This window comes from Orcinus orca, chromosome 1 (assembly GCF_937001465.1).
Source record: "Orcinus orca chromosome 1, mOrcOrc1.1, whole genome shotgun sequence".
Taxonomy (NCBI): Eukaryota; Metazoa; Chordata; class Mammalia; order Artiodactyla; family Delphinidae; genus Orcinus; species Orcinus orca.
In genome coordinates this window covers 122,112,370-122,136,620 of record NC_064559.1, presented here as the reverse complement: position 1 = coordinate 122,136,620, position 24,251 = coordinate 122,112,370, and the positions used below count along the sequence as shown (strand labels likewise).

Genomic DNA, 24,251 nt, shown 5'->3' with positions numbered 1-24,251 from the left:
TTTTTTGGCAACAGTTCTCATAGGAAATTCCTTTACAGTTAATGCTACATGATTTTACATCAACTTACACCAAATAAATAATACAAATTTGTATCCATCTCAACAGAATCACAGTATTCTATACTTCAAAAATACAATTAATTATGAAGTTACTATGAATTTATTGCTAATAAACTTTCATCTCAATTTATATAACTCAAAAATTAGAAGAAAACGTCTTTATCTTATCTGTATATTTTATTTAATATGTTTGTTTTGTTTATAAATGATGGCATAATTCAAAACCTGTATTTAACTCCTTAAGAAGAGCATCCACTCTTTGAACTCTTGATAAATCCATATATTAGATGTAGTGGTTTAAATATACATTTTATTAATTTAGTCTTCACTCCAGCATGGAATATTAGTTATTTTGCCTACTTTATAAATGAGAAAACTGAGACTCAAAGAAATTAACTTATTCTAAGTTGTATTTATAAGTAGCAAAGCAAGAATTTGAAACCAGGTCTATTTGATTCTAATGCAACAGCATTAGAATCAAATTTGGGCTAGTTTGTCCTGATAGTTAGCTATGAAGAGTGTCAGTTTACAGGCTGAGAAAGACCTAAGTAAATAATCTGTATTTCTATTTTTTCATCTTAGCCATCTTTTTTTTTTTTTTTTTTTTAGGTTACGGTAGAACTCTTGACTAGTTTGGTTGGTTGTAATTCAAAAGAATGAAAGCATTAATTGCTACTGTTAAATCAGAGCAAATTATAATTTCAGTAATAAGATTGTTGACACTAATCTTTACAGCATTAAAATATATTTTACTCTGCTAAAGAAAAAAGATTATTGTGTAAAACAGAGAAAGCCAATTAAACCTGCCAATCTATCCAATCCTAATACAGAACACAATTTAACACATTACGTTAAATATCGTTCAGGTTAGATTTAATGATGCCACATTTTAAAAGAAGAAAACTTGCATAATACTGTTCAGTTGGGCTGACCTAAGGTTGATTCTTCTGCTAAATCAAAATGGATGTAAATAGCTTTATAAGCAATGCATAGTCATCACAATCTCATATCATTAAAAATTCATAGATACAAAGTCTTCTAATTTTGTTTCAAAATGACTAGAGCAGAATAAAAATAGCGTATTATATTCGTAAAAATTGTTTTTTAAAATGGGAGGCTAGAACATCTCTAAAATTTTTGATGAGATTATTTTTAACTAATCTCATCAAAAATCAGAAAGGCAGCACTCCACTATAGAATTTTCTAATAATGAAAAGGATGATACAGGGAATGTATCAGTTAATTACTTTAATATCTAAGAGTCTCAGCCTAAAAATGTATAACTTCCTACATGTCACTTGCAACTACTGTAACCCTCTTTCTCCCAGAGAAATAACTACCATTCTGAATTTAATGAATCATTGCCTTCATTTATTTAATCACTTTTACCACTTATGTTTGAATGCTAGACGACATGTTTTTATTTTTTACATATTATATAAATGAGATTATATATCTTCTCCAGCTCAACACTACATATATTTTCTTAACATCAGGTGTTTGAGATTCATCTTTGTTGATTCACACATCTGCAATACAATATTTTCATTGCCATACAAAATTTCAGTTTATGCCTATCTCAGTACACTTATTTTTTCTATATGTGTATCTTGGTAAAGATGTATAAGATATCATCCAGAGCATGTACCTAGGAATGGAATTATGAGATAGTAGGGAAAGTTCATTGTTAAATTCTGCTAGGTAATAATGAACAATTCCTAAAGCAGTTGTACCAGTTAGCTCACAATAGCTGTTTATGATAATCCCCATTATTTTCTTTTTGAAAAACATCGTTTCCAACATTTGGTTTGTCAGACTTAAATTTTCATCAATTTATAGATGTAAGTGGCATCTCTACGTCATTTTTAACACACGTTTCCCTAACTTCTACACATCCTGTTACGTGTTTGTGGAACATTTGTGTAAAACACCTTTTCATGCCTTTTGTTGATATTTTTCTACTGTTTGAGGCTAGTAAATTGTTTATATTTATTTACTTTTTTTAAATTTCAAAATCATTCAGTTTTCAAAATGAGTAAGCCACATGATCCACCACTGTCTCGCTAAAGAAATTAATTCATTCCCTAACTCTGTCACATATTAAAAGAATACATTCCACATAGCAAATGGTACTTAGTTGAACTTACCAAAGATTGTAAGTGAACAATCTGTTTTGACATATTTTAAAATAAAACTGAACTATATAGCACTTGCTGAGAATTTGCATTGGATAATGGAATAAGCTGAGAAGCTGCCAATGGATGTTAATAAAATATTCAAAATATATTTTTATATAGTCCCTCCTTTTCCAGTAGTTATAATTTGAAGGAAGGTTTAATTCCCTCTGCATCAAAAGCATAATAACCTATACCTATATAAGATAATTTTGTGCTTATTATAACTATTCAATAACTGTTTCATAACTAAAGGCTAACACACTAACATTATTGTGTTAATACCTATTATTTTTGTTCTTTATGAGTTATCTTATAAATCCTAGGTATAGTAGGCCCTCCCTGAGAAGCAATATAAGTAACTTGCCTAAGGAAATACAGGTAATAAATGGTAGAGCTGGGTTAAAAGTCAGGTAGTGTGACTTCACTGACTTATTAACCACTGCATTAAATAACCTTCCATCATTTGACTGGGAGAAAGAAAAAAATGATTTCATGTTTTCTCAGGAAAGATTTCTACCAATTTTCAAAGATATTTTATATAAGTATTCTTCTGAAAGGTCTGAAGTAATAGAACAGATATTCATCCATTTGGAAATTTTTAAGAACATTCAGACGATAGGCAAAAACAGGCAACAGAGCTCAACATCATGTCACACTTTGTAATTACTTTCTAAGAATAACAGCCCAATGGTTGTTTTGGGATATATTTCTTTTTCTATCAAGATTATGCTTTTGGGCTGCTGACAAAAAGAAAACAAACAAAATAATAATAATAATAATAATAATAATAATAATAATAATGAGAAAGAGGAGGAGAAAGGTAAAAAAGGCACTTGGGTCAGTGAGAAGAAAATTGTATTCGGAGAAAATATTTACTATAAACTAAGTTCATTTCCAGCAAAGAGAAATGTTTGCTTGTAAATGTTGACTCAATTTATGTCCTGAGAGACAGAATTAAAACCTGTCACACTCTGTGTATAGGAAGATGTGTAGTGTGAAAATTCTCCTAAGATAAAGCTACCATTAGAAAACCAGAGTGGCCCCAATTGCTCTGTGTCTTTGGATTACTGAAGAGGAAATGAGCCTAAGAAATATATTTTAATGTTGACCAAATATTTTGTTCATGGATAGGTTGGAAAATAGACTAAAGGAGGTTCAGGAGAACACTGTGTATTAATAGAAGTGCTGCAAGAGGCAGGTCAACAGGATTGTTTTATTATAGAAACAGTATAATAGTGGGAAAAAGGCAGTAAAGCAAATCTCCTGGGGTCCACTGTAGCCAATATTTTGAACAAGACCTTTATATTTTACTATACCTCTTTCTTAAAATCCTATCAGAGTTGTTTGACAGTGTAAAGCAATCTAACATTATATGCTGATTCCTGAGCTCATTCTACTGATACTGTATTCAAGTTTCTATAACATTTTCAACAAGCACTGGAGTTTGGACAACTCATCTCCCTGTAGGATACCATGAGCTGAAATTCAGGGTATCAGTAGAGTCTTTTATAAGAGCCTATGGCATTTGTACAGAGGAGATCTAAGCACAGAGAAGTGGGAAACTATTTTTCATTGTGACAGATTAAACCTGTCAATTAAATTGGATTCTACTTTAATAAGTATTTTGACAAATTTAAGAAATCACTCTCTAGGACATATGTTTTTCAGCACCATTATAATGTGCTGCCTACAGCTTACAAATATAATATAAATTTATACACACAATGGATAATGAGTAGGTGTTTCAAATAAAGAATTTAAAAAACTTACTCTCTTTCCAGGAGGACCTGGTGGGCCAGCCTCACCAGATGGGCCAGGAGGACCCTAAAAAATGTGAAAAATACCTTTTAAGCAATTGGGTATTATTTTATGGCTCCCAGCACTGTTCAAACTCTGGACTTAAGCCAACCTGCTTTCTTCATTTCTCCACATCTATCTTTCCTGGAAAATCTTAGCCCTATTTCAGATACCTAAACTTCCTCCAGATATCTATAATTTGAGCTGGTAAATTCATATGGAAAACTTCTTCACAGCTGGAAAAAAAGTGAATCGAATTCCTTCTATTTAAAACTGTTCTTTTTTAAGTGCTAATTTATATCTGACAAGCATCCAATAGATGTACTAATTAATAGAATTATATGGTTAATAATTCTATGTATATCACATACAACTGTGAACCATAAATCTATTACCTCAAATTTCATCTTGTGCAACACTAGCATTTTTATTCCAAGGAGCATGCAACATGCTGGGATATGACCCACAAGTCTTATCTACACAGAATAAGTCTGTATCTCTTTGACTCCAAGTATCCAGTGGGTATGGCTCTAGAGACAAAGTTATGTTAAGAGTGCAATTTGCCTTTGACTCCTACTTAAGTTAGTGCCCTCCTTTACTTCCTCCCTAAATAACCTTATGTAGTCAAAGCCCCCTACTGCATTTCCCAAATTAAAAATAAAAAATGAGTGCAAAAATGCTGAGTTCATTCTGGTTAGTAATTGAAGTAATTCATGCTAATAATAGGCTGATAACCTAGTTTTCTTCATTTAATTCTTATTTGTGTTTTTAAAATGACTTTCCACTTAACACAGTTGGAGAGATAGTTCAATGTAATATAATATGACAAAATCACTAGTATAATAGGACTACAGTTTTTATTATGAAGGCTTTGCTTATATTTCTTAAATCACATCAAGTAAGAAATGTTCCATGTAAGACTGACTTTAAACTGGAATTCAAATATACCTGAATGTGTACACACATAGCTATGCATTTGGAAGTATAATTATTTCTGATTATTTATTTAAAATATCTTGAGACTATGCAAAGATTGAATAAAAATAGTGTGCTTACTTACCGGTTGTCCAGGATCTCCATCTTCACCCTTGTCACCACCAACACCATCCTGACCCTATAATGGGCAATAGAAAATGAACCCAGTATTTCTCACTATTAATTAACTTTTATCAGAAAAAAAAAGATATGATGTATCATCTTAGTCCTTAAGAAAAATTATTAACCAGACATACAAATAAAAGTATTATTATATTCTTTCAGTTGGTTTTTTTAAGGATTATGGTATCTTTCCATAAAATGTATGAAATTGCTATGATATCAAATTTAAAATATAGTATGTTCTTAATATAAGGAAAGGGGAGGATGTAATTCGTATAGAAAGACAGTGCATCCTTTAACCATGAACAAATATGGTGCAGTTTGAGATAGAATTTTCATTTTAGAATGGACTGAGGTAAAAGCAAAAATCTTGTAACTTTGAAATGATAGTAATGCGGCTACTCAGTTAATTAGTATGTACAACTCAACAAAGTCTGGAAAACTAACCCAATGAAGAGATAATAATAATCATGCAACACAAGTCTGATAGTGTCCAAATATATGAATTTTTATTCTGGTAGTTGTGATTACAGTTTACATCTTCCTTTTATTGCTGTTTTTGGGGATCCACTGAAGTAATTAAGACTTTTCTTTAATTATTAACTGGGAACAATCCCCAGCAAAATAATTCCTTTGTTTTTCTATGATACTTACTGCAGGGCCAGGTTCCCCAGGGGGACCAGGATCTCCAGGAAAACCAACAGGACCCTAAAATAATGTTTTTAAAGGAAAGGAAATAAATGAAAAATTATTATAAAGTCATGATATTCTGAAATTTAAGAGGTAAAAATCATGGTAAAACCATATGAGAATATCTCTCTTCTCCTGCTAGAATTTTTTTAAAAAATGAAATGATTTGAGAATGCTTATGAATACATCAAACAATGAAAAGTCAACTTCACCAGCTATGGGCCAAAGTCTCATGATTTCTAGTCTTTCTACGAAAAGCTTCAGGTGGCTTTGACATAGAGGCCACTTTAAAGAGGACCAAGGTCACTTACCGGGTTACCCTTAGGGCCATCGTCACCTGATGGTCCTTTAGCACCAGGCGGCCCAGCAGCACCAGGTGGACCAGCTTCTCCTTTCTCTCCTCTTTCTCCTTTGGGACCCTACACAATGTAAGAAAAAGAATGATTATCTTACAAGCTTTAAATCAGTTTCTTAACCTTAGCATACGAGGTCAGACAATACTCTGCTGTGGGAGATTGTCTCATGCGTTGCAAGATGTTTAACAGCATTCAGGTCTCTTTTACTTGGATGCCAGCAGTTACCATTCCTCCAAGTGTGATAACCAAAAACGTCTCCAGACATTGCCAAATGTTTCCTGGGAGTGAAATTCACTCTCAGTTTAAACCAATCTAAATTAGAATAATGTAATGCTAATACAGTTCATAAATGTTTACTCGATGTAGCAGAGTTTGCTGGTTTCTTTTGTGGACAGTCCACCAAAGATATATGCAATAAACAGCTTATAGTTCTAATGTTCTAACTTATGCTAATGTAATTTTTTTTTCAGTTTCTGTGTGAATCAAAATATGCAGAGGATAGGCAAAATTATTGAACAAAAAGGCTCTGCATTTGTGATGATTCTTAACGGGTTGGAAAGTGAAAGGAACTGAATCACAGCTAGTAGTTAAGCTGCATGTTTAAAATACTCTGAAGGAAATATCTGATCCATAACACACTACATTGAAAATAAGCCAGCACTTACGCCTGTGCCTGCTTCCCCAGGAGGCCCTGGGTTCCCTGCTTCTCCAGGCTCACCCTATAAAGAAGAGATCAAAAGAGTATCATAGCACAGAAACAATGTTTCACATTTGTTAAACTTCCTTCAATGATGACCATGACACTTTAAACTAGCCCTTAACTCATTATATTATTTAAAAGGCAGCGGACAACTTTGATAAAAAGAAAAAACTTTTCCTATTACTGACCTTAATACTTTTATTTCTCAAGTGGGGAGATAGAACTGGATAAGCTGGATGCTACAATTCTCATCAGTTAGTTAATACCCAGAGCATTAACCCAAGTTACCACCAAACCACACAAAACAGACATTTTCATGTTTCCTAAAAATTTTGTATTTGTGTTGCATCAATATTCATATTATAATTAAGTTTATGGATTAAACAATTTAAAATGTTTTTTACTAAAATATGAATTTACTTTACTATAATAATCAATTTCGTAGTATTTTGATAATCTTATAAAATTTAGTTAGTAGAGGTCTAAAGAGGTCTAAAGTAGAGCTATAAATAAATACAAAAACACTATTTATAAGATACACATAGATACTTAGATACTAATTAAAACTGCTCTGTTTGAGGATATATATTGGTAGTCTTTATGATCTCCATGTATAGATGTGGATGGCTATTTTATGGCTCAGTGCAATAATAAATAAACCTCCTAGCCTAGTAGGCTTCCCTTATGAAAGTCTGTTACTAACTCTTCACACTTAGAAATGCATACAAACATAATATTCGGTTCAAGTAATCATCCAAGTGAAGTAATACAATACATTCATGTACCATGTTTCTATACAAAATCAGTAGTACTAGAAACTCTGAAGTGAAAATTGTTCTAAATTTTTTTAAAATGTGAGGCCTGAATTTTCTTTAATTTTTAACTCAGCTATTTCCAATATTCCTGGCACAGATCCACTGCTCATAAATTGGTTTGAAATGTATTATATTAAATATAAACATAATTCCAGGGGAGAGACTATTTTGTGTACATAATTTCTTATTCTTTGAGAATATGCACATATTTTAACTTCTTGAATTATCTGCATAATGAGTGAAGATATCAAGTACTTTCTAAGAATTCATTAGTATTATTATGTGTAAATTATTTTCTCTCTCAAGTAGGTAGCAAATATTTCCAATTATCTTGAAAAAACTTTACAAGTAAAATATTGCATTTACATTATTTTCAAAGCAATGAATCATTCATCTATCCCAGTATGATGGAAAAATATGCAAGTGATATTTTTATGAGTCATTATTCACATCTTTGAAAAAAACTTAAGCAGTTTGCCATTCAAATCAACTGTAAAATGTCCATATTAAATTCTTTATATATGGAATATATATAGTATACTGCATAACCTCAGTTAGATGTGAAATTTAAAATAGCCAAACTCACACAAGCAGAGAGTAGAATGGTGGTCACCAGGGGTTGGAGAGTGGGGGCCATGGGGAGATGTTGGTTAAAGTGTACAAAATTTCAGATACTCAAGATGAATAAGTTCTGGAGATCTAATATATAGCAATATGACTATAATTAACAATATTGTATTGTGTGCTTGAAATTTGCTAACAGGGTAGATCTTAAGTTTTCTCATCACACAACCAAAAAATGGTAACTGTGAGGTGATGAACATGTTAATTACCTTGAGTGTGGGCATTATTTCACAATGTGACATGTATCGAGATATCAATTATATGCCTTAAAAATACACAATATTTTTTACAGCTTTATTGGAGTATAATTGCTTTACAATGGTGTGTTAGTTTCTGCTTTATAACAAAGTGAATCAGTTATACATATATATATGTTCCCATATCTCTTCCCTCCTGCGTCTCCCTCCCTCCCACCCTCCCTATCCCAGCCCTCCAGACGGTCACAAGGCACTGAGCTGATCTCCCTGTGCTATGCAGCTGCTTCCCACTAGCTATCTACCTTACATTTGGTAGTGTATATATGTCCATGCCTCTCTCTCACTTTGTCACAGCTTACACTTCCCCCTCCCCATATCCTCAAGTCCATTCTCTAGTAGGTCTGTGTCTTTATTCCTGTCTTACCCCTAGGTTCTTCATGACATTTTTTTCCCCTTAAATTCCATATATATGTGTTAGCATACGGTATTTCTCTTTCTCTTTCTGACTTCACTCTGTATGACAGACTCTAGGTCTATCCACCTCATTACAAATAGCTCAATTTCGTTTCCTTTTATGGCTGAGTAATATTCCATTGTATATATGTGCCAGTATGGAGGTTCCTTAAAAAACTACAAATAGAACTACCATATGACCCAGGAATCCCACTATTGGGCATATACCCTGAGAAAACCATAATTCAAAAAGAGTCATGTACCAAAATATTCACTGCAGCTCTATTTACAATAGCCTGGAGATGGAAACAACCTAAGTGTCCATCATCAGATGAATGGATAAAGAAGATGTGGCACAAAAATACACAATTTTTATTTGTCAACTATACCTCAATAAAGCTAGGGAAAAAGGAAATACAGGAAATCTATTTACTATGTACAAAATGTTTTCACATGTACCACATTAACTCATAGTGATATCATAAGAGTTAGAACTAGAAGGGAAATAACTGCATATTTTGTGTTTTTTATTAATCTGTGTATTTTGTTGTTCCCCTTTAATCCCTGTCCACTATAAAGTTAAACTAGATTCTGAAATGATTCCATTTGTTTATGGTTTTTTTTTAATGAGGGAAATAATAGGCAGTGAAGAGACAGGATTAAATAATTGTCAAAAAATAGTACAGATGAACCTATTTGCAAAGCAGTAATAGAGACACAGACATGGAGAACAAATGTATGGACACCAATGGCGGAAAGGGGGGGTGGGATAAATTGGGAGATTGGGATTGACATATATAAACTCCTATGTATAAAACAAATAACTAATGAGAACCTACTGTATAGCACAGGGGGAAAAAAAAGAAGGTACAATCTATTTGTAGGACATATATTAAATTAATCTTAAAATGCATTCCAATATACAGTAGATGCAGACAAATACTGTTTGATTCCACTTGTACAAGGCACCTAGAATAGTCAAATTCATAGAATCAGAAAGTACATCGGTAGATGCCAAGGGTCAGGGGGTAAGGGGAGTAGGTCAGGGGGTAAGGGGACCTAGTGTTTAAAGGGGACAGAGTTTAGGAAGGTGAAAAATTCGGGAGATGGATGATGGTGAGAGCTGCACAACAATGTGAACATACTTAGTGCCACTGAACTGTACAGTTAAATATGGTTAAAATAGTATGTTTTATAATATGTGACTTTTACCACAATAAAAAACATTAAAAAAATTTAAAGACAAATTTTTACTACAAAATCTCTTCATTTTGAGAGCAATGCATTAATATTAAATTCTCTAATATATATATATATGAAAATTACCTTTTTTGAGTATTAGAGATAAGTGTGCACAATATAAATAGCAATTACTTAAGATGAAATTAATATTAAATCTATAAAGGTCCCATTTAAAATCTTTGGAAAGGGGATAGGACAAAATCACAAGGAAAGAAATAAAACACTGTAACAAGACTACATTATACAAATTAAATATCTCTAGTAACAATGAGGCTATACCATGTTTATTCTAAGTAATAATAATTGATTTAAATACAATAATATAAATTCTATTAAGAGTATTGGCATATAAAGGAGGTGCTAGTTTATACATTTATTATTACTTATCATGTAACTATTTTATCCCATGTTAAGATTAAAGCCCCCTTCAGAAGAGACAGCAAATTACTCTGTATGCCTAAAGTCATAACAGATGTATTCATTCTTAAGGTAATATCCTGTTCTGTCTCCTTGTTTTGAAGAAAACACTAAAGTACAAAATCTATCAATAGAAAATATATATTACATGGAAAACAAGTTAAACTTATTTAAGCAAAGTGCAGCATGACTAAAGTATCTTTGTTTCTCTTTTCTTTTTTTCATTGAATAAGTGACTGGGAATAAATTTTCCAAAATAGAAACGGGGAAGAATTCAAACCAAATCAGAGTTGATGTCAAATATCTGTAATCCACATAATAGTATATTACCCTAGGTTATGAAGAAATAAATAACATTAGGGTTTCATTTCTATCCTGCTGTCACATAGAAACTGTTTTAAACAGAGAAAAAATAAAACTCTGTTTTTTTAGTATAACAAATTTAGATTCAGGTATGTTTTAATTGTAAGAAGTTGAACGCTATCCTCATTGACTGAATCATTCCGTGAAGATTCAAAATTGGCCAAGTATTACCAGATAGGCTTTAAACAAATGGAAACAGTATGGAAAATAAGTTATCCAAAAATCCAAACATCTGGCATCCATGTTTATCTTCAAGGGTAGCACAGAGGATAAAACCATAAAAGAAGCAACTAAAGCACTTAAAGCTTTTCCCACTGCACACAAAAGCTTTAGGAAACAAGTAAAATAGGCTGAAAAGACTATTAAATGGTTTTAGAATTTGCTATATCGGCAAAAAACTAAACTTAGAGGCTAGTTCTCACAACTATCTGGTCAGTATTAGAGCCGAAAGAGGATAATGCAAAGGGAAGAAAGAGGAAAGGTGTGGGCCATCTTCATCAGTCTACTGTTATGATACCATTAGACACCAGTCCTCTCTTCTGCTGTTCTTTCTATGACAACTGAATTCAACAAAAAAAGAGATTCTTTCAGTTACACTCTCAACTTATCTGCATTTTTCAACACGAAACTTTAAATTTAAGAATATAAACCAAGAGTTGATCAATCAAAAAAACTAGACCGTTTATGCAGTAAGAATTAGATAATAACTTTCAAATATTTCTAATTTAGTAATTAAGAAACTATATAATAGTTAATCATATAAAATTAATTATAATCAAAATGCTAGAATGTGGGTGTTGAGAAGAAATAAACACCAAAGTATTAGGTTCTCAACCTACTACCTTTCTTTTTCTGAGGGCCAAATACTTTGATTAAGATAAATGAATGAGTATGAGATATGCTATGTCAAAATTTTTGAGACTAAACAACAGAATCATTTTTATGATTAGGATAAGTCTATACTTTTGATATTTATTAACAAAACTGAAGCAAACTCAGGAAATTTCTAAGTTTTTTTCCCTGCATAATATTTTATCATATGAAATTTAATTTTCATCCCTCAAAATTGGTAAATTATTTTTTAAATAAAGCAAATAACAATGTTAATTTTCTTGAAAATTATTTTAAGAAATGAGAATGAATGCATAAATAACAAATCAGAGGATGATTTTGACATTTTCATGTAAAGGAAGAGCAGATATTTTAAATAAAATCATGTTCATGAAAAAAATAAGCTATTCTGAGCCCAGATATTATGGCACATGCCAACTATTTTGAAAAGTGCCAAAGACAGGTCATAGTATTAGTAATGAAAACATAACTCCAAATATGATGAACTGAATGATTAATTCTTTTATAATATGAAGGATTCTTTTCTCGCATTTAAGTCAGTTACATATTTTTTGCTTTTAAGTCAGTTACCAATCTCTTCTATTTTCAATAATGAAGGGTACTAGAGCCACAGTCTAGTCAAACTTAGATGGGTTAGAGTGGATCCTGATTTAATCCCTTTCTAATAACAAAACCTTAATGAAATTACTGAAATTCTCTACGATTCAGCTCACTCAGCCTAAAAATGTGGGTAATAATAGTAATGCCATCATCATGGAGGGGCTGTGTTGATTAAAGGAAATAATCCACTGCTCAGCACAATATCTGTCAATCAAAAATGTGATATCTCTAAATCACTTTTTCTTTAATTATTTAACTATTAGAGCAGATGAGCTGTAGTTCATATAACTATGTGTAAAATACTTAGAAAGACAGAACTATTAAAAGCACTTATAATACTAGCTAATATTGTCAAATTCCTCAATTCTCGCTGTTTCAAACTGTCTATATCACTGCATTCCTCACCTTTTCTCCAACACCACCAACTGAGCCAATGGATCCCGGGGGTCCTTGTGGTCCCTGTAGTGTAGGAAAAGGAATACAGTTACGCTTGCTCTTAAAATAAAATATAAAATTACAAATATAAGTCCAGTTATTCTCAGAGGGAGAGAAATATTATGCAAGAATATTCCAAGTCATTTGAAAGATGAGACAAAATGATGAACTTTATTGAGTTGTCAAATTTACTGGATAGCAAATAATTTAATTATACTAAATTGATTTTCAAATTCACCAGAATTTTGAAGATAAGGTAGGAGACTTTCCAACTCTAGTCATGTTAGTTGATACTTGAAACATAACTTCAATCTGTCTGCCTATTGAAGAGATCAGATTTAGAAGATGATTTTGTAGATTTTTTTAGTGGATCAAGATATGATTCTGGTTAAGAATTATGTAATCCATGCAAAAAACAATATAAACCATCTCTTAAACTTTAAATTACATAGGGGGAATTAAAACCTAAAAGCATTTTTAGTACATATGTGCCTAATCTATTTTACCCAGTTCTGGTCTGACAAAATTAAAAGCAGGAATAACAGAAGAGCAATAAAGACAAGAATAAATGACTTGTTCTTTGTGAAAAGGGAAAGTCAAATGGAAACAGAACATCAAAGCCTATAAATTTGTTAATGGTAACAGTAAGATAAATATGGCATTACATTCCTGTAATATTGGAACAGTCAGTCAACAATTAAGCTTGGGGGAGGAAAGCTTTATACAGTTGACAGGAAACATTTTTTACATGGTAAGAGGTGCACATATTATCATGCACATATTACTCTAACATATTTTATAGAAGGAAAATATAAAACTTTTAGATAGTAGATGCATAAATAAAGGCTGTTTGGAGTACAGACCTAGGCTAGTACAATCAAGCCAATTACAACCATCTCCTCAAGCAATTGTAAAATATAAAGGTTAAATTGGAAACAATTCAGCAACATTGTACAGTTATTATGTGCAAGACAGTATGTTGAACTGAACAATGCAGTTCTTAGAGCTAGTATTTCTAATTCACCAATAAATATTAATATATATTGACTGTAAGTTTTGTACCTATATTATATTTGTGAGGACTAGCTCCCTACAAAGGTTTTCTTTTCCTGTAAAATAAAATGGAGTGAGTAAATGATCCTTGAGCTCTTGTTCTCTTAAACATTTAACAGGAGTGTAATTGTCTCCATTATGTCTTGACACTACCTGCTATTAAATAATATCTATATAACTTCAAAATAATTAACATATTTCACAGTCTTACATCAGCTCCATTGGGACCTTGAGGACCTCTGGGGCCTGGAGGACCAGGTGGACCCTGTAAGAGATGAATATTAAGGTCTATGAAGTCTAAACTCAAATGCATTTCTGATATTTCATTTTGTGATTAAGAAAACTAAAAGAAGTTTCAGCCTGCAAAATCATAGTCAGTGAAGCATATCAGTGTTATAAGTCATTTGTGATGGATACAACATCATGTTAGCAAATGATTATTTACACATAGCTATGGGGAAATTAGAACTGCAGGAAGAACAATTTAATTAAAAATTAGAAAAGTCTATTGTTACTATCTGGTACAATGAAGTCATACAGCTAGAAATATTTTAGGCTAGAATATGCTAGAATGCTAGAGTATAAAAGGAACATAAACTTTGAAGCAGAAATGGTGCTTGAGTAGATTTAGAATTCATTAATTCTATATTTTTATTTGTATATTTTTGTTTTGTTTTTTATGTCAGCTCTCATGTTACATATGCTAGAATTGGAATAAGATTAACTATTTAGTTGTCTTCCTCAAACAAAGGGTCTCTCTCTTGGTTGTGCTTTAAGATTACCTTGGGGCACTTTTTATAAAATACTGGTGACCAGAACCCCTTACTTCAAGAATGTATTAATGATTCAGGGAACCATAGCAAGCGTATTTAGAGAGGAGTTTGCTATGTAATGATGCTGTTTGAGGTATTAATTAGTTATTTGAATCAGCAATATTTATGTTCTCAGTTTTTAAGTTTATTGTAATAAGAATAATTTCTTATTTGAAGAAAATGAAATCTAATATGCAAATATAAAAATATAAAAATATGTATTCTGAAGGAAGCAAAAATTGGGGGCAATGTTTATTGAAGGGAAAGAACAATTAGGAAATGTATTCATTACATTTCATAGATTTCAATGACCTTGGCTAATTGTTTCCTTAACCAAGATAGTCCTTAATCAGCAAATATATGTATTTCAAGTTTTTAGTTGAATTATTAGACTTAAACTTAGAGGAGAAATCCAGAATCAATAAATGCAAATTTTTATGTTATAGCATTCTGATTAAGACAGAATTCCTTATTAAATTAAGAATTTGTTTCAAAGTACAATTAATTTTTAATACTGTTAACATTTGCTAATTATCTAAATCCTGGGTAACTATTATCTATTATTTACCTGTTTCACATCAAAGTCCAGAGCTAAAGACTAATAAGTAACTGAAGTGTGGCAGTTTATATACACTTCAACAATAAATACACATAGAAATAAAAAATATATAACAATACATCAACCTAAGAATACCATATATGTATAAAACACTACTCCAAAGTGAGAAAGAGAAAAGATAGAGAATTAGTCAAGACTGTGGCGGGAGATTCAATAGCGGCAGATGCAAGTTTGGGTGAGAATCAGGGAGGCATCAATCTGAAAAATCATAGCCTTTAGGGCTACTTTGTTCATACTAATAAACCTTAAGAAAGATGTTAGTAATGTAGAAATTCACAGCATACATCAATTCTAAAACATAGAAACTTACCATGGGACCAACATCCCCATTTTCACCTTTTTCACCAGGTGGGCCTGGCAGACCCTAAGAAAATATAGTAGAAAATAATAAAAGTCATTCATGTATTTAAAAAATATATATTTGGCTAATTTCTAATATAGAATTAAAAATCAAATATAAGTTAAATAAGAACATGGAAATTGAGTCAAACGAACATTTGTCAAAATACTTACAATGCAAATATTGACTATATAGGATGGAATCTTATATCTACATTCACTAATAAAATTTATGCTTTGTCTAATATACTGTTTGATTTCAGTTACATGAACTAAGCACATTATTTGGTCTGGGAATTTATGAATACTAAATCATTTTCTCCATCTTTTATGAGTAGTATATGGAACTACCATTGTAAAACTTTTTTGGAAAAATCTTGTCCCAAATTATTTTAGAACACCTTATCCAAGGGAGGATTTTATAGCTAGGTATAGTCAAAACTCTTTCAAAAATAAATATTCCATCCAGTATATATCCAGGGTTACAAATATCTTCTGAACTTTTAATCTGTTAATTCCACTTCTGAATCTTAAAAACTCATAGGCCATGAGACCTGATATATTACACTTCCCTTATTCTCTCAATCCATTTCCTTTACATTCATTTGCAGTGTAAATGCTTTAGGAGAGGTTTTGTGCTACTGAATAAACTCAGAGCAGCTGCACACAAATTTCACCGGGCCCCGTCTTTATGGAAAAATTATTTTACTTCCTCTTGCTCTTCCTAACTAGTTCCCCCATGCAGAGATGTTTATATTTCCTCTTTCATATCACAATGATACTTTGTACATATTTGAATGTACACTTAAAAACACAATTATACCAGTTGTTTACATACTTATCCTCACTGGGCAGTGCTCTTTCAGGTGTCAATTTTTTATCTCTAACAATAAGCAGAAGGCCAGGGAAAAACTGAGATTTTAATAAAATGTTGAATTTATGATGAATGAATGAATTCTAAGAAAATAAATCAACAGGAAATGCTACATGCAATAAGATGTTTCTTGTAACACTAGCTATGATAGTTAAAATTCTCAATTATTCCAGATGTTTAATCATAAGAAAACATAGTTAAATAAATTTGGTTGTATAAACTAATGGAATATTATAAGACTATAATTATGATACTAATATTCTAAATATGAATAATGTTTATGATAAGTATTAAATACAAATATAAATGAATGTATACTATAAATTTAACTGTGAAATATGTATTAAAATATGTATGATGACTATTGGACAGAAATAGTAAAAGTGGTAATAGGTTTTAATATGGTAGAATTATGGATTGTTTTAATTTTTAAAATGTTTTTGGGTTTATCATTATGTATATAAATCATACATTTTATACATATTTAAACATTTTTACAATAGTATTTCAGATATAATCTATTTAAGAAATAAAAAATACACGCTACATAAGCTCTACATTTCTACTGATATTTTAGTAAAGTTATTGACTTGGTCCTACACACAGTGGCTACAAAGTATTTGACCAAAACCCACACTAATAAATATACTTATTACCTAGTAAACATGCACATGTAAAATAGTTGAAACATAGGTTTCAAAAAGTAATACTTACCTTGAATGGATAGATGATGATCTTTGATATTTTTATTCTATTTTACCTTATCCTGTTATATTTCATTTTTTAATGCTGGTAATAACCCACTAAATTGTTTTTGTGACCTACTAATTCCATATGACTCTCAGTTTGGAGAGAGAGTACTTTACCGAGTATATTTGTAAACATTTTTTAATGTTCCATATATTCATTTTTAGAGGAAATATTAATTACTGATTTATAATGAACAACATATACCAGAATGTCATTTATTTTTTCTCATATATCATTCAGATGTCTAGGAAAATAGCCTATCATATGTACTTCCCAAACAGTTATCATCATCTGATGCTAGCTTCTAGAATTACTAGAGAAGTTCCTAGTAAGTTTCCTGGGAGGAAAGAGCCAGGTAGTGTTTCTGATTTTAGCCTGCTTAAAAATTATTTGAAAGAGATCCCTAAAATTTTAGATTCCCAGATCTACAACCTAAGAGATTCTAATTCATTGATGGAGCACATGAACTCAAATTCTTAACAGACAAGTAGATTTTTAACACAGATGAAATAAACATTTCAGTTTAAGTCCATTTCCTTAAGTAGTAAGCATTACAGCTTAAACATAATTAAGTTCTTATAAACACTGTATAAATTAACAATCACATTCCTTATCTTCTGTACAGGTTTCCACCACTTTTAGTACAGAGCGCATCTAATTTGGGATCCCCAAATTGAATGGTATAAAATATTTGCTCATAGTTGTCTTTTACTTCTATAATAAGCCCAGTCTGCATTTCCATCTTTTATTTACACATGATTATTCCTAATATTAGTTCAATAGAAACCTTCCAATAGAAAAATATTTAAATATTTATTTTTTATGAAGTTTGATTATAGTTCGAGTTAAGACAGAATGTTCTTCTTATTAAAATTAATAGAAACATAATGAGTCAAATTCTCTTGTTGCAGGAACTAAATGTGCAAAATTGCACTCCAGTTTTAATCAGTTTTCACATGTCCTACCTCTTTCCTAGGGAGTAATTTATGCATGGAGAGACTCTGTTTTAAGGTCTGTCAATTTAAAATCATTTACTACATAAGTGATGAAATAAAAAAATGAATTCAGGCCAAGAACTCTCATTCTATATGTCTCCTTCATATGCAGACAAATAGTAAACATAGAAATGAAAAATCAAGTCGTTTAAACAGAATATTAGATTATTATTATTTCTGTCTATTATAATTGCTAATATCTATTCTGCCATGAAGACTCAATTAAAGTATGCAGATGTGATTGTGAACATGTTAATTACATTAGCATCTTTTCAGATTCCTGATTTAAAGAGGTAGCTGTGGGAAAAATATAATCAATTTTTCAGGGAACTGATTTCTTGAGTCATCCTCATCAAAGAGGACATTTCTTACTCTGTGGAAATGAAGACTTTTTTATGTTTTATGTTAATATGTTGTAAATATAAGCTACAAGGCACCTTTTTTAATCATGATAACTAAATTTCTAAATTACAAACTTTTGGATTCAGAATAATCAGTTAACTGAAAAAGCAGAAAATGAGTGGTAATATATCCACTGGCAATCTAATTTTTAATGCCTTGTTGTTTTCAAATATGTGTACTTCTCATACATACTGATATATACTACTCAGGATTGCTTATTTATTATTGTCTAACAAGTATAAAAGGGCTAAACACAAATATGAAATGAAGTTTTTACATTTTCCAAGTTGAAAAATAATTATTTTGGCATTAAAAAAAGTAGAAAATTATAACATCATGTTCACTGGTAGACATCCATTGAGTGTTATAACAATAATTGTTATGATAATATAATTATATTTTTACAATATAATTTGTACAATTATATATATAATAAGCTAGTTAATATTAAAAACTAATATTCTATGGCTTTACTTATGAAAATAGAGATAAAAATTAAATTTATACAAATTCAACTTTTACTTACTTTTCCACAACTTCACAAAATTTTGAGTACAATGAACTAGATGATTTAATTTAATCATTTCTAATATTGCTAATGTGGCATAACTAATATTCACATGGCACCCAAATAGCATTTAAAACAAAATTTTTTAATCTTTTAGAGGATCACTAGGTAGGTATTGAATAAGCAAGTGGGAGAAGAAAGTCAGATGTTTCCAAAGTTTGTAGGAAGTAGTTAACCTCACATGGAAGAGTGGAAAAACAACTCAGAACAGATGTCTACTATGCAATGTTTTGCCTAAGAACCCAGTTGTAAGCCATATTTGAATGAAAATGTTTTAGCCTACAATGTTTTACAATTTAATATTTCCTCCCCTGAAAGTGTTTCATAAAATACAAATTATAATTGTAAATTTAAGAAGTTATTTTAAATGACCAATTTACTGTTAATTTGTTTATTTTACCTATTATTGTTTAACATTTCTTGTTGTTAGTTTCTGTTAATAGTTGCGATTGACAGTTTGCTATTTATCAAAAGGCTTTTAATTTTTGCTAGCCATCTGGAGTACTAATTTTCTTGCTGTGAGATGTGTGAAAGAATGCTTCTAACATCTTGCTTCTAACTGTCACACTTAAAGAAGGTTGTCATTCATTTTCCAAATACAATGAGGATGAAGAAAAGGGGTGTTATACCTATGGTGGGGCTAAATAAACTCCAGAAACAGAAACCAGGGCTGATGCAGCTTCAGAAAAATTAATAATAATTGATTAAAAGCAGTTAAAGTTCAGATACACATTTAAGTAAAACAGTCATTATACTTAAACTTTGTATCCTAGTTCCCAGATAGAAAGAAGGAAAGCTGTTTTGTTTTACAACTTCCGGAAAACCTGGTGTGAAAAGTAAGTGGGAATGACAAGGTTGTGCAACTCAGAGAACATCTTACCTGAAGACCTATGGGACCCGGAGGTCCTGGGAAACCTCTGGCACCTTCATCACCTTTTTGTCCAAACATCCCCTGCTGACCTCTGGGACCTGGCTCACCATCACCTCCCTAGAAAAGACCAATAAAAATGATCACAAACTGGAAGAATCATGATTCTGCTACAAGTCATCATAAAAATGTAGCCATTTCTAATTTAATCAAAGACAGTTTATTTATAAGTTACCAAGTACAAAGTAAGTTACATTTCCATTATCCACTGCAAATATACCATTGTTAGTTTTGCTTACATTATTTGATTCTGAAATATGACTGATTTTGATTTTCTCACGTATATCAAGTGAAGTAAAAGCTATTTAAAAAGGGAAAATAATGTTCGAAACTGTCTATGAAGTACTTCTCAACTGTTTATTATCTATCTTCAAATGAAGTCACAGTGTTTTTTGTTTATAAAGATCAGCTTGGTTAGCTATATTAGATAATTTAAACTTGATTTAATGTTAAGCATACAAACTTATTACCACATGAAATAGACTGGTTATGTGACAGTTCATAAATCTGATCAGAGAATGGTAAGGCTTTAGATTTGCTGAACAAAGGGGAATACTTACAGCAATTCCAGGGGCACCAACTGGACCTTGAAGACCTGGGGGACCAGGAGGACCCTGCGGTGAGATAAAAATCTATAATTTTGAAACTGAAACCAGAGGAGCCTGAGCTATGTAGTGCAGAGCATTTGGTTGATCAAAATCTATTAATCATCTCTACATTTCTTGGGGGAAAAAAAATGTTTTGGCATTCAGTACAGTCAACCATTATTTATTTTACTCCTTGAGACTCAGACTTGCCTACTTGCAATCAATTTTAAATTGGCAGTTATTGAAAGCATTCTCAACTACAATGTTGTGGATATTTAAAAATGGATTTCTATGCTAATATAAATCATGTTGAAGTTTCACACTTGAAAAATTTCAAAATACCAGATTTCTTTAATGAGATATGTATGTGTCAGAAAGAGCACATGAAAAAAGCATCCATATGCTATCTTCTAAATGAAAAATAGGATGTGGGGAATTCTATATGACAGAAAGTAATGATATATGAAACCTCAGAATTTTCTTTATATGTAAACACATGCAAACTCAGTATTATATATTAAGTATACTAGAACTCCTTATTTTGAGCAGTAGATTTCAATGGCTTTATGAGTCTTACATACATAAATATTACTTCTTAACTGTCCTTTTTTCCAACATAAATAACTGATCAGGCACTATAAAAGATCCAAACATTAAAGAGTCATTGGATTGGATTGCTCTTTTTCTTAAAACTGCCACACAGTGGGAAGAGTGCTTAAAGCATAGGTTCTGGAGGTATGTGTGGTTCAGGGACCACTGGGGTACCTGAGTCCCTGTCATGTTTCACTAGGTCAAAAATCCTTTTCATAACAACTTTAAGATATTATTTGTCTTTAAACCATATGGTATTCAAACTAATGGTGCAAAAACAATGGAGGGTAAAATTGCTGATGATTTAGTCTCATTCTGTGGCTTTTAGGGTTGGAATTATTGCATTTCTTAACACATAATTTGAAAAGAGGTTTTATTAAAATTGACTGAATCTCAAACTGAATAGTTCCCACAGAGGTAATATAGTAGTAATATTATAATCTTCAGAGAGGTAAGGGAATAGTAATATGAAAAAATATCCATGGTTAACACCAAAAGGAGTTAAATGAATAATGCCCCCTCAATAAGAAATAGGAAACTTACATTTTCTCCTTTGTCACCCTTGCTGCCTTTTTGTCCTGGTTCACCGATTTCACCCTGTATTTGAAAGATTTGAGTTAAAGTTTATCTCTAATATGCCATACCTGCCATTGCATTGTCATCACTATCATTGTATGATTATATTTTACTTTAATGTAATTATGTGCTAACATTTAATGTCACAGTTTAAATTGGAAAAGCCTGCTTCTCACTTTCTAGTATTGACTAATATTGATTTCTAATATTGATTAGTATATAGACAAACAAAAGTGAACTGGACTTTGAGGAATACTGCAGCTGGATTTTTAATTCACAAAATCAATTTTGTCTGAAATATTACCAGTATAAACTAATAATGAAAATACATTAATTTATATAAAAATATAATTACACATTAATCAAAAATCAGTTATTTTTTCTCCTAGTTTTCCAACTGCTAAAATGTTGCACATTATCAGAGCACTGGTTAACAAATTTTGTTATATAATTTCACAATAATATTAGAAAATATATTCAGTTCAAACACAGCATAGCTATACATTCAAAATTAAGAGCTTAGAATCTTTACTTATAAGTTAGTAAAAAATAGGGAAGTATAGGATTATCAAATATGTATGCAGCTCATTCTTAAATTTTAATTCTGCAATATCCAAGACACCACAGCTAAATGTACACAAGTAATTAATTAAATTAATTTCACATTTATTTCAGAAACATATATTTAAAAATAGATAAGCAACTTTGGCATCTGTTATTTTTTCTCACTACCATTGTTCTTGTCTTGTTTATATCCTACATACTATTTCCTGGGAAAACAATAATTCTCAACCTCTAAAATAAAACTTTTGAGCACAAGGAAGCTGTATTGAAACTTTGGAAAAGATATCTTTAGATTTGACATCTAATCTTAAAAGAGATTATATCCAGGATTCTTAAGGAAAAATTTATTTTTCACAGGATGCACTAATATGAATAAAGAGCACTCACCTTGTCTCCATCCTCTCCTGGGGAGCCAGCAGGCCCAGCAGGCCCTGGGAGACCCACAGGGCCTTGTACTCCATCTCTCCCTGCGGGGCCTTGGGGACCTTTTTCTCCCTGCATTGAAAATCCAGCAGGTCATTACTTTGCCGTAAGAAACCTATAAATTAGCTATTGTTACAATTTTTAAGTACAGCTACAACAGTCATACTCTGGCTTCCATATTTGACAAGGAAATTGCTTTGATTTTCCCCCAAAGTATATTTTCCCAATATATTGCTATTTCCTAGTAGCAAATGATAACACAAAAGATCTCTACATTCTTTCGTGACTAAGAATACTAACACTGTTAACAATTTATGAATCTCAAGTTATGGGTCACAAAAACAATTAAGACCCAACTTGGAATTTTTCTTTCAATCACACATTTTCAAATCAAGCATTATATATTGGTAAATCAGATGCTCGATGTTTGTGAAAACTCACTGACCCTTTACTCTTTTTCTGTGCTGCTTGTATACCCAACTTTATAATATGCTTTATGTGTAGACTTTTTCTATTTTTTAACAATGTTTCATGAATTTTTCTAGATTTTGATATTTTCTTTCATTGCTGCTTTTACTGATTCAAAATGACAAGGCTGTTAGCTTTTTAAAAATTTTTGTTTACTTTTTGACAATGACATTATTTTCCTCTTTTTAAAATTTAACTATATTGTGTAGTTTAAAAAGTATAGGCTTGAGGGCTTCCCTGGTGGCGCAGTGGTTGAGAGTCCGCCTGCTGATGCAGGGGACACGGGTTTGTGCCCTGGTCCGGGAGGATCCCCACATGCCGCAGAGTGGCTGGGCCTGTGAGCCATGGTCCCTGAGACTGCGCATCTGGAGTCTGTGCTCCGCAATGGGAGAGGCCACAACAGTGAGAGGCCCACGTACCACAAAAAAAAAAAAAATAATAATAATAATAAAATAAAATAAAAAGTATAGGCTTGATAATAAAGATAGCAAAAAATCCTTTCAGAGCTTAAATAAGTGATTTCCTAAAAGTCAAGACTTCATCAGTTCTGTACAAAATTATTCCTGATTGCAGTTGGTGGTTCTATCTTTTCTCCCATTACGCAAGCTGGGAATCCATGTCATTAGTTTCTGCATTTACATTATCCTGCTCCCCACCCCTCTGTCCCTCACCACCTCCTGTCCATTTACGATGACTAAGTTTTATCTCTTGAATATATTTACTTCTCTTTATCTCCACCATTAGCATCTTACCCCAAAATACTAGTAGGCTTCCTCTCAACTATTGAAATGTTTCCTTCTTATCTCACATCTATTCTTACTTCCAA

The 24,251-nt window shown here is 31.5% G+C and overlaps 1 protein-coding gene across 1 annotated transcript in view; it reads right to left on the bottom strand.

Moving 5' to 3' along the window:
• COL11A1 (collagen type XI alpha 1 chain) overlaps positions 1–24,251 on the bottom strand; it is a 195,456-nt gene that overhangs the window by 25,081 nt on the left and 146,124 nt on the right. The window contains exons 43-54 of the mRNA XM_004263094.3: positions 22,922–23,029; positions 21,938–21,991; positions 20,777–20,830; positions 20,169–20,276; positions 15,671–15,724; positions 14,141–14,194; positions 12,847–12,900; positions 6,844–6,897; positions 6,134–6,241; positions 5,787–5,840; positions 5,095–5,148; positions 4,008–4,061 (exon numbers count right to left, since the gene is read on the bottom strand). Coding sequence (XP_004263142.1) covers positions 4,008–4,061; positions 5,095–5,148; positions 5,787–5,840; positions 6,134–6,241; positions 6,844–6,897; positions 12,847–12,900; positions 14,141–14,194; positions 15,671–15,724; positions 20,169–20,276; positions 20,777–20,830; positions 21,938–21,991; positions 22,922–23,029 — 810 coding nt within the window. The remainder of the gene's footprint in view (positions 1–4,007; positions 4,062–5,094; positions 5,149–5,786; positions 5,841–6,133; positions 6,242–6,843; positions 6,898–12,846; positions 12,901–14,140; positions 14,195–15,670; positions 15,725–20,168; positions 20,277–20,776; positions 20,831–21,937; positions 21,992–22,921; positions 23,030–24,251) is intronic.